We start from the raw sequence: 11,911 nt of genomic DNA, 5'->3' as shown, positions 1-11,911 counted from the left end.
GATGAACACCTTGCTGGGGTCGTTTGACCCCAGTACTTTTTCCTGCCATGGCAGGGGTTTGGACTTGATGATCTGCTCAGGTCCCTTCCGACCCTACCAACTATGAAACTATGTCCCAAAGGGTATAAAATTATAACAAAAAAGAAACCTTGCAAAGCCGAGCAATACATTTAACATGAGGCACCAGGTTCCCAGTATGCTGGCTGCATCCTCCAACAGGGTTTCAGTAGGATCTTTTTCACAGAATAATACATCCTGAGCATGATAGCGGAGTCATCAAACCAATGTGGATTCACAGATCCAGACTTTTTTTATTCTATGTCTTTGCTGACTGCTAAATGGGGAGAAGGAGGTTTCTGTAAAGCTTAACATCAGTCATCTCATCTTTTATTCTGAAAGGTTGATCATAGCACTGTAATTTGTTTTGCATTGCACTTTTGAATCTCTTAACTTAGTTTCACAAAAGCAGAAAATGTTCTCCAATTATGTAATCAAAACTAAATCCAATTATATACAAGCTACTTACTAAAATTAAAATATCCCTGCTTTAATGTAGATGGCTTTTCATTAGTATAGAGCCTATTAAACTTATCTGGTAATAAAGTTTTTATCTGTATAACAATCACTGTAACAGATGATGATGTGAATGTGAAAGTCTTGCTATATGCTTCTTAGTCAAACCAGTCAAGCCATTTTGTAACTTTGCACCGGCTATTGGAATGCAGGAGGATGTTGAACTAGCAAAATGAAGTAACTGAATACTTAAAATCAAGATTTTTATAGTATATATATTAGTTACAGACATGCAACACCAGAATAAATAGGCTCTCCAATCCACCAAGGCACTTGATTGGAGTACTACCTTACTTCTTGAATACAAAATGAGGTCCCTCCCCTCCCGCGCCAGTCATCATGGAAAAAAATGCTTCTTGTCTTATATTTGCATACAAGGACTTCTCACTAAATACATTGTCTGTCGTTAAACTTCTGCTAAAAACAGCGTGGGCTCAGTAACAGAAACAAATTATGAAGCCAGCACTGAGCATGACAATAAAATGCATAGCCCCTATTTAGCAGGCATACTCATGGGAACCTCCCACAAAGACAGGTTACTGTAGCTTAGTCCCTGTCAGCACCAGTTATTTTTCAAGTCACGGTGAGCCACTGCATTCCATACATTTTACTTCCTCTTCACTCCCACACTGGGGTTGCACCTTTCCCATTTCCACTTATTCCTGTTTTTCACCAGCCTTAAATGTCTGGCAGACATCACCAAATGGCGCCCAAACAGTTCACCCAGAATCCCTTTTCACCTACTCCTCCATCCTGTCTCATACCATCTGTGCTGTATGTAAGTAGTTACAAAAGTGTTGCTTAAAAGTGTGTTCATGGCATATCTGTGCTAAAATATGAAGCAGTTTCAAAAAAGGTAAAATGTATCAATTCTGGATGAACTAAGTCTATGGGTACCCAAAGTAATTTACTACAGGCATATTTATTTGCAAATCAGTGTTTTCAAATTTGCCCTTCACTTCCATGTGCTTAGGGAGAGGAGTCTGACAGTATGGGTTGGGGGGAAGGGGCTACAGGGAGAAAAGGCTGGGGGGAGTAGAGGGGAGTGGCAATGTGTAGGGGGGGCACATGTACCCTCTGGCCAGCCACGCTCTCCCTTCAGGCTACAGGCAGGAGCACCAGAGTGGGGCTGCCAGCAAAAACAACCAGGCAGTTTCTGGAAGAGGCCTTGGGACTTTCAGAAGTGGTGCGACCACTTTTTGGTGATTGAGATTGGCCCCCCAGGGGACACCCCTTCCATGGTCAGTGCAATCGGCTGCCAGGGGACCACCTCCACTCCCTGACTCAAGAGGCACCAGTCACCTGTGGTAGAGGGCAAGGGGGCCACCTGACACCCACAGATTTCTTTTTCCTGCTGACATGGTGGGACGGGGACAAATTTAAGACAAGCTTCCAATAATTAGATTCTATACCTGGAAAACTGTAACAAAATTTTAATTTTTCCATATATAGAATCTAATTATTCAGGGGGTCATCTTATATTGGGGGTTTTCTTATCTTCAAGTAAAAACAGTATTATAGAAAAGCTGTTTTGTAAAACAACAGTGCTTTCTTTCACCATGCTTCTTGTCAGTCCTGATATAGCAAAGTGAAATACCTGATGAGGCCATCAGGTCATGTCGACAGCAAGAGGTGAGGTGTTACTAAGTGTTCTGTTAAGCAAGTAGCTGGAACTACAAGTAAACAGGTACCAGAAACAATACATTTGAATTGCAACTTGCAAAAGTTTAGTGTGTAAGAAAGTGTTTTCATCTCTTAGGGTGCCTGTACACAAGCACGGAGGCTGCTCCGATGTGCTGTACTCAAAGCATGTCAGCGCAGACTCTGTTAATTGAGTCTGCAGGAGCGTGGCAGTTACTGTGCTTCCGCAGCCTCCTGCATCTCATGTATCAGCATCCCCATGGTTAAAAATGGTGGCAGGGGCACTTGAACTAAAGCTCATGAAACCAGACTCGATGCGGCGGCACTTTAGAGCGGCTCTTGGAGCCACTCAAATGAAGGTGCCACTCCCCCCAGCCCCGGAGTATGTGTAAAAGCGCCATTAAGTTTTATGGTCTAACTTGAAGAAAAACAGCGGGGTGGAATTCTTACCTTAACTGAACCTAAATAATAACAACATAAAGGGGGTGTAAAAACCCCAGGTCAAGGGGAGGAGACAAGTCTCCTTACATAAGGAAGGAGGGAGTCAGTTGTATGCCTTCCCTTGAGGACTGACAGCTCTGATGTAGATGATGTTGCAGGAGCAAGAGGACTGTGGTGGTGTGGCTGCTGCCCAGAGGTGTGCACATTTCAAGGCACCAGCATGGCCAATGGGACACTCTGAGGAGGCTGTAACTTAGACATATTGAAGGGTGTGGGGATGCTAAACCAACCTGAAATCCAGGAAGATGCAAGGGCAGCTGAAAGCCCCAACTTACACAGGGATGTGGTCTCAGTTTTCTTCTGACAATATATCTCAAAATGTTTCAAGAGATTTAAGTTCCCTAGCAAGCAAAAGCAGATAAGATACTGAACAATAAATCAGGTCTCGTAACTTTGTCCCCACTCCTGACTGCAGGAGTTTAAGGGTTACAGAGATGCCTCTTTGCCTCTTTAGTTTTGTCTTGAGAGACCTTGCCATCAGCCTTGTCAAGGGCAGGGCAAACTGGCCTCTGCACTTTCTTCTGCCATCTTGACAAGTTCTGCCTCAGTCCAGAAGTGCTCCTGTGAATCCTTTAGCTTTCAAGGATTTCCATCTTCAAAAGACATTCCAGCTGTGCGTTCCATTAGGACTGCAGGTCCCCAGAGGAAAAGCAGCTTTGCTTCCTTGAAAAGGCAGGGGCAGATCGTTGCCAGGAATTTCTGATGAGAGAAGTCCAGGTAACCTCATTGTTCTTGTTCCAAGGAGACTCCATGACCCAGACTACGTAGTACTGGAGCTGGGAGACCCAAGTACTTGGGGCTAGTACTGTTCAAATCCAGAGAACTTTCCTAGGATTTGAATCTAACTGCCTCAGTTCCCATTGTCGGGATGCTAAGAGATAAAAGATGCATCATAAACTTTAGCATGCTCTCCATGCCTCTGTCTGCATAGCATTTCTGTTATTAACCTTGGGTTACAGAGGAGCAGTTAATTGCTAGGAGAACTTTAGCATGAGAAATCTAAAAGCCACTTTTCATTTGGGGCCTGATCCTGCCCCCTTGGGAGCAGTAACTAAGCTGTTTACTTCAGAGGGTTTGGGGTTAGTTTCTTAGTGAGTAGAACATACTGCATTTTTCTTATGCAGGTATTTTTAAATAGTAACACACACCATAATAATTGTAGCAGCACTCACATATTTTCGTGCTACTAACCCAAGAATTTGTGTTCTCAACCACACATTCCTAACGCTAGTGTCCACCGATATGTTGTGTAATTTAGTAAGTTAGGAATAAGTTCTGTATTCCCACTGACTTTGCCTGGTTTATATTGTAGCAAAGTATAGAATTTGGCCTTTGTTGTAAAGCTATTGCATCTATACCTTCTTGATGAGATAATTATGTGGTGTGTCTAATAATTTTTTAAACGTTTACACTTAAAATGCGTATATCTTTTTGTTTTTATTCATCTACACAATAAAAGTCTAGCATGTGTTGACCATACTTGTGTCTTTGCAGCGTTTATTCAGGACACCAGTCAATTTTGATTCCTCCTTCAGAACTGGAGACCAATCCTGCTCTGTGGCTTCTAGCTGTGAGTCAGTACAAAGTCAGAGACACATTTTGTTCCTATTCGGTCATGGAGCTTTGCACTAAGGGCCTTGGTTCACAAACAGAATCACTGAAGGTGAGGAACTGTATTTTTTCCACATAGTGTAAGATTTATATAGCATTGGAGGCTTGTATTAAATGCATTCACTGAGGAGAGAAAAATCGGGATAAGCACAGTCTGTAATAGAACCGGCATAATTCCTTGCCAGGGGCTTTTTATTCATTTCTGTTGGTTGCTGCTGTCTAGCCCTCTTTCAGATCACAAGATTGTTAAGCACCAAAGAGCGAGCTTTTTTACTTAAGCTCTCTCAGCTTCTGCTTGACTTCAGACTATCAGGGTTAACTACCTTTCTCTCTCACCTGTTTTAGTTCGTAAAAGGGGGTGGGAGATGGAGGAGAAAGGGGGGAAAGTCAGAAATGTACATAATTTAGAGTTACCTAATTCTCTAATTGTACATTATGGAATTATTTGTTAATTTTATTACATACTATCTTGGATTTTGCTCACTTTGGTGAAAAATCTCAGAAGGCCCCCGTTCTTTCAGTTTGGGGCCGGCTTCTATTGCTAATATGATCATTTTTACCAAACATTCTGCAGCCAGTTTTGCAACTCTTGATTGTATCTGCTTTGAAGAGATCTAATTAATTTTTCTCTTGTATCACACATGGGGTTTAATTTATCAGACATCGGGCACTGCCTTGATTTGTTGACAGCTGCATTATTTTTTCAGGATTCAGGCTTAGGAAGGTAGTACAACAGATAAGATATGGAAAATATAAAACATTTAACAATAAAAAGACCCACACTTTGCTTCCACTAGGGCATATCCTTTTTATAGCTGTAATAGAGCCTGATGTTGATGTAAATCTTGCATGGCTGACAGTGGTTCCCACCTTTTTAGTAGTATCCTGTCCCTAAATCAGTGCCCTTCCCACCATGTCCTCTCCCAAATGTGTTCTGACAAGTTTCTGTTATCTCTCCTTTTCATGCTCTCTTTTTGTTTGTTTTCTTTCTTTTTGTCCCCTCTCCTCCCCGTTTATCCTTTGTTCTTCATGGGTTTTCACTGCCTCTTCTCTGCTGCTGCTTCTTTTCCAACATCCGGAAGCTGAAATCTTGCACACCAGAGGATGGGTGGTGGTAGGAAGAGGGTAGGGAAGCTATCACTAGTGCTACCTATGACTAAGTTGAAAGCCATGAGAAGAGAGAGATGCTGAGGCCAGGGGACTGGTACCTGAGTTTGCAGACCTAAGTGTTAAAGCTCAGGTAGGCAGGTATAAAGATGTAGAAGAGGCCTTGCCACATTCTGCCACTGAACTCAACACCTGGTATCTGGAAACACAGTTTATTCCCCTGTGGTATTGCTCCCTTTCTCCCTCCTCCCTCCCAACTATTCTTGCACTCCTTGTGCATTCCCCGGAAAATCAAATTGGGTATTGTCACAAAAGAGCAAAGCACAAGCAGCACCAGCTGTTGCCACGGAGATTTATGTTGTCGTTGATTTCTTAAAATTCCTCTCTAATTTCTTCTCATTCTGATCAGGCAGCTCTAACAAATGCAAAAATGTATTTATTTTCTGGTATCAATATTTGTTGTGTCGTACATGTCTCACTGTAAATTACAAAATTTTCTTTATGCATTCAGAATCTCCATTACTTGACTGATAGGCCTGCTGTCATATCTTGGGGTATTGAGACGTGCAGTCTCTTCATGCCTTTTGTCTTTAAATGAGGTTTTCAAGGGTGGTTAACTCTCCCAGTTTACTGTTGCTCTTTGCAAGTTTGAACCATTACTGGATACCAATATTCTTTCACTCTGAAACTAACTGATCCATCTCTTTCTAAGTGCTACAGAAGAAATTCTAGGCAAGTAGATTTATTCTATAGTAGTCATTACTCTGCCACTTGACCAGCCAACCTTTAGGAAACACTGAAAATGGAAAATGTTGGTTACCTATATTCTTGTACATATGTTTTGCTGTATTGCTTTAAAATGGTTTAATTGTAGCATTCACTACATTATAACTTTTTCCTAGGCAAGGGGATTGGACCTGTCACGTGTGCGGACATGTGTAGTAGTTGCAGAGGAACGACCCCGAATAGCTCTCACTCAGTCTTTTTCAAAATTATTTAAAGACTTGGGTCTTCATCCACGGGCTGTTAGCACATCATTTGGCTGTAGAGTTAACCTGGCCATATGTTTGCAGGTAAGACTTTCCACACCTTAAATCTGACTGATTGGTTGCACTCTGAAAATGGATGTCAGTGAGGCATATCCACCTGGGAGGTTTCATCATGTTTCACTTGGCTGCTTGCTTAAGTTGTGTTCCATGAGCTTATTGAGCATGCGGTACAACGTTCTTCTTTCATATACAAGTAATTCACTTCTGTATTTTGTCAATGAACACTATTCATCCTTCACATCTCATTCATAGCATTTATTCTGCCCCAGATATACTGTAATTTAGCAGAGCATTTGAGTGATAAACTTTGTACCCCCATATTCTAAAACAAAACAGTTGGTGTTTAGTCATCTAATGTGTAACCCTGCTTCCAAGTGCTTTCTTTAATGAATCATAACATTGTTTTCTTCTTTGTGTATAATAGTCTTGATACTGATTTATTTAACCAAATAAGGCTCTTTAGTATACACCTAGTAAAAATTACTTTTTGTGACTTCACATATGTATAGTTCCTTTTTAACCTGTTAATCAAATGAAAGTGCCCACAGGGAACTTGCATTCTCACCTCCAGAAATTTAGCTTATTGATTCATAGACTAATGGATAGCACACTGTGATTTTCTAGTTTGCTTTTCTTTATAACACAGACCTTAGACTTTTTCACTTAGTGACTCTTGCAACAAGCCCAATAACTTGATTGAACTAGCGCCTGTCTGTTTGCAAAGATACCTTGTTTTGATTTCCATTCTCCAAGCAATGGAGAATTAGTTTGCTCCTTGATAAACAGAGAATGCTTTAGTTAACATTGTTTAAAAAAAAATTAAATTACCATACTGCTTATGTGACCTTGTCTAGGTTCATATTCAGCCACTGGACTTGGTAATGCCTCTTTTGGCTAAATTAAAGAGTCCTCTGCTATCAGAAGTCTTGTTCACTTCAGGTATTTAAATTGGAATGAAGCCACCTCTTCACCTTGTTTGCTGAATAAATGGAAATTCATACAACTCTTGCTATAAAATAGATTTTCTAATTCACAGTTAATCTTACTCTTTTTTTGAACCATTTTTCTTTTTCAACCTTTTTTTCTGAATCTAGATCACAGACCTTGATGCACTATCCCAGTATTGATATCACTATACATAAAAAGAAAAAAACTTCCTAGGACCGTATGAGCCCTGTTGCACTAGGAGCTATATTTTTAGTTTATCTGCTATGCCTCCTAAGTCTTTTGGAGTTACTCTTTCCCTTATAAGTATAACCTTGCTCTCATGTAACACAACATCCCTTCAGCCCAGGACTAATTTACACAGCAGCTTTAATGAGAATTATTAATATATGGCAAGTCAATGCTGAGTAAGGTTAAAAGTCACTCCTTGTCTCTGAGGTAGACTTCTTTAGTCTAAATGCTGCCATAAATGTTCTCCAGGAATAGAAAAGTTGAAGAAAACCTCCCGCATTGAACAAAGCCATACCTGAATCCTTTGGAATTAGTATCTGTCTTCTGCTCAGTTTTTGTTAACAAATGGTCTTGTACTCAGAAAAAGAAGTCTCTTTAGAAATGCTCTTGTTAGTACTGAAGCCACCTATTTCACTTAAATAATGGCTTTAGTTTGGGGGTTTCACCTACTGAAAGTTTCTCCACAGGGAAACTTTTCCAGCTTCCCACTCACTGCATGTAGTGTCTTGTTGTTGTAAGGTTGATAAAAGAACCTCAGTAAACAACTAATCAGTCTTCTCCTGTTTGAAAAAAAGAAGAAAGAAAGAAAACTAACAGCAACAATTGGATTTGGAAACTTGCCTCCAGGAAGTTTCCCGACTGCTTATTCATCAGGGATGTGTTTAGTTCTAGTTACTCTACTGGGCTTAGTTTGGCCCTCAACAGGCATACATCGGAATATTGCATTTTATTTCAGGAAAATAACATATGGTAGTTTCAGGAGCAACATATAGGTAACATCGGTGCAGTAGATCCTGAACACTTACTATCCCTTAGAGAGTAGCTCCATACTCAGAGATTTCCCAGACACCAAGAAAATCTGAGGCGCTAGCTTTTAGTAACAACAGTCTGCTGGTTATGCTTCCTGTGTCTCTTGCCCTTTTGAAGTAGCTTCAGATTTTCCTCTGCAGGCAAGAAAAGCCATAGCTCAGGGATGTGATGGCATTGCCTTTATCACAGATTGCTTTAAGCATCCACTGAAATTTCTCATGCAGATCAGGTTAGTTGTCTGTGAGTCCCTGAAGCTCCATTTCTGAGACTCTCTCTCAAAGCGTTACTTGAACTCTGGCACTCTGATGTATGCAAGAGCATGCCATGAAGGACACTGTAGATAACAAAAGACAAGCTTCCTTTTGCAAAATGGGACTTTCAGTTGCCACTAATGCCTTTCCGGTCTTTCATGATGAAGGTGACTGCTTTGCTTGATATACAAGACATCTGTGCAACACCATGCTTGCACTAAGATGCAGATGAGTTTCAGGAATGCTAGACTAGTTCTAAAATTTAGGCCTTCTGGATAATCTCAAACAGTTCCTGAACCCATGGTATATGGAAGCCCAAATGAGTAGAGAAATGGGGGGCAGTTATTAACACTGAAAGCCTCATCAAGCTTCTTTCTTGCTTGAATGTCAGTTGCTGCTTTCTGAGTCTTGGCTTTCTGCCTGAATCTCACCTCTTGGGTATTTGTACATGCACACAGGATTCTGGAACAGTTATTCAGACCTAAAAAACAAGATGGGATCATCTGCAGAATGACCTATTTCTGATGATTTTGACCATGGACACAATAAGAACATGAGCAAGCCCAGTCTATTAATATCCCAGAAAGAAATGTTGAAGCTGCTTAGCTAGGTTAGCAGAACTTCTTGATTATGCTCAGATAACTTAAGACCAGCCACCTCAGTCTAGAAACTGTACCAAAAGCAATAGGCTGTTTAAAGAATTGTGATCTTGGACTGAGAAAAAACACTTACCTGCTGATTCAAAGTAATCAAACATTGGTAACAGTGCTATAAAAATTACTCTGCCAGGTGGAATGGCCTTTCAGGTTTTTAAGCAAGGAAGATTTTAAGTGCAACTTGAAGCAACAGTAGAGCTGTTAGTTTAATAAGTAACTGCAAAATAATAGCATGTCGACAGAGAACATAAAGCAATCCTTTGGAATACCTGGCTTCTGCAGGGTTGCTTCCTCTGAAGCAACTTATACGAGCCCCTGCCAAAGGCTGGATACTGACCTAGAGAGAGCATTCTTTCCATCTATTATGACAGTTCCTCTAACAAGTGGCTAATAACATGCAGGGTGCATTTAACTGCAGGATATTCTGTTTTCTGGAAGCAAAGCTGAAGCACAGAAGAGGTTTTAATCCTTTCTCTGCAGGGTTCTTTAGGTAAGCGTCTCTCCATTGTGTTCAGGCAATGGCCATTGTTTGCAAAGGCTTTAATGTTGGGTCACATAAAAATAGTTTTAAGTGTTTTGAGCCAGCGGCATTTGGCCTCTCTCTGTATTCTAACAGTTGCTGTAAAGCCCAACATTTATACTACCAGAGGAAAGATGGGAGGGGGGTTACTGATACATAGATGAAGTCCTTGAAACCTTGCCCCCTGTAACAGTATTGTGCTTCAGACTTACTCTAGGTTCCTCCTAACACTTGTGTTTAGGATTGATCTTTATGAAGAAGTCCTACTGTTCACCCTCTGCACCTTTTCCAGAAGGAGGCCTATCCTGATTGTCTTCAAAGGATGTTAGCTGTTTTATGCCTTGGATGTAGTCTCTTTGATTTCATCATTAAGAGATCTCCCAGATTTGTTATTTCAGATGGTGTTTACGAGAGAGGTTTAAGGGGCTGAGCGTGTCCCATACCTTCCAAAACACACTTGCATGTGCAGTGTAGAGGGAATATCACTAAAAGGCCCCTCTCCATTTTATGTCTATTGCATGATTACCTTGTTAAATCAGCAATAAATTTGGACTAGCTACACATCAAAACTAACTCTTGTGCCTTAACTAGCTATAAAGTTATTGCTCAGAAATGTGTAATAACTTCATAGTTGGTTTCTATCCAGCTTTAATTTGCATATGTAGGCAGTTCTGCAACTGGGAGCACAATGCACAGAGCTGGGAGATTGCAGCCAGTGTGGTCTCCCAGGTGTGGGACAGTCCACATACCAGCCCCCTTCTGCCCTCTGCCCTGCACTGGGAGACCACAGCAGGGGCTCAGACCTGAGGGAGCTCAGACCCAACTGTGCCCTATGCATGGCCAGAATCAAGAACCCCCACAGCTGATGGGACTCTCGGTCCTGGCTACATGTGGTCCCCATGGCTGGGAGCTTCATCAGCAAAGGGAGCTCCCAGCTGTAGTATCCTGCTTCTCACAGTTGCAGGGGGAGCCCAGGATCCAGCTCCCCTTGCACCAGCAATAAGACGCAATTGGATCTAATGCTCAGTCCCACAATCATGCCTCCTGCCATGCATACATGGCATGGCAGGAGGCATGATTGTATGTACTGCACATTAGATCCAACCATGTCTTTATGTAGATGGGGCAAAATAGCCAACTAACAGCATTTTGAGGTGGCAGTTTCCAGTGACTCAGAGTGATTCTGTTTTTTGCATAGTTCTAAAAAGCCCATGTAATTCTCTGGGTATTTCTGGTTCCTGTGTGTGTGCGCGTGCGCGCGTGCATGCACAGACCTGGAGGTGCACATTAACACTGAAGATGCATTCAGACTGAAAGGCTGTTATAAGAATAGCGCTCCCATTTTCCTTCAAGACCTCTTCTATTTTTTCCCTTCAAAGAAGGAACAAAGAATTTAGGGACATTTCCTTGCAGTGAATCCTTTAGAAAGGCAGATATTGTCACAACTCTTTATTACAGAATGATCATGGCTTAGCCATTAGGACCTTCGATTTTGCACCATATAGATAAGTTATTAGCTTATGTTCATAATCCTTCTGACTCCATTTAAACAGATTGAGCATGTTTCTTTTGAACAAAAAACTCAGTCATTTTGAACTATATTTTAAAAACTTGCTTCTGAACATTTTTCTGAGACCCAGTCTGCATCTGTAGGGCTTCCAAATACATTTACAAATCCAGCAACTAAAAGTTATATACTTAATTTGTGAGTAAATTTAAAAAAAGGATTGGACACAGTATATTTCACTTCTTGTGTACTGACATGTTGGTGTTCTCTAAAAGAGAAAAGTAGTACCTTTACTACAAAGGTAGGATGCATTTCTATAACTCTTAGCTATCTGGACAATTCTCATTAAAACACATGAATATTAAGTTTTCAGGGAAGGTGGAGAAGTGGCAACTTCCATGTTTAATTATCCTTAACATCAAATCTTTTGTAAAGTGGCAATTATTAACATCTGCTGGAAAAGAAATGTCTTCAGCCGCATTTAATCTTCAGAAGGAAAATAAGAGTAC

General features: G+C 41.0%; 1 protein-coding gene across 1 annotated transcript in view; it reads left to right on the top strand.

The window, feature by feature from the left end:
• Positions 1-11,911, top strand: part of DIP2C (disco interacting protein 2 homolog C) — a 209,614-nt gene that overhangs the window by 147,421 nt on the left and 50,282 nt on the right. Inside the window, exons 30-31 of the mRNA XM_019530709.1 lie at positions 4,210-4,378; positions 6,336-6,506. Coding sequence (XP_019386254.1) covers positions 4,210-4,378; positions 6,336-6,506 — 340 coding nt within the window. The remainder of the gene's footprint in view (positions 1-4,209; positions 4,379-6,335; positions 6,507-11,911) is intronic.

This window comes from Crocodylus porosus, unplaced genomic scaffold (genome assembly GCF_001723895.1).
Source record: "Crocodylus porosus isolate Cpor-Errol unplaced genomic scaffold, CroPor_comp1, whole genome shotgun sequence".
NCBI classification, from domain to species: Eukaryota; Metazoa; Chordata; order Crocodylia; family Crocodylidae; genus Crocodylus; species Crocodylus porosus.
Note: the sequence above shows the minus strand (reverse complement) of the source record. Positions and strands in the feature narration are given on the sequence as shown.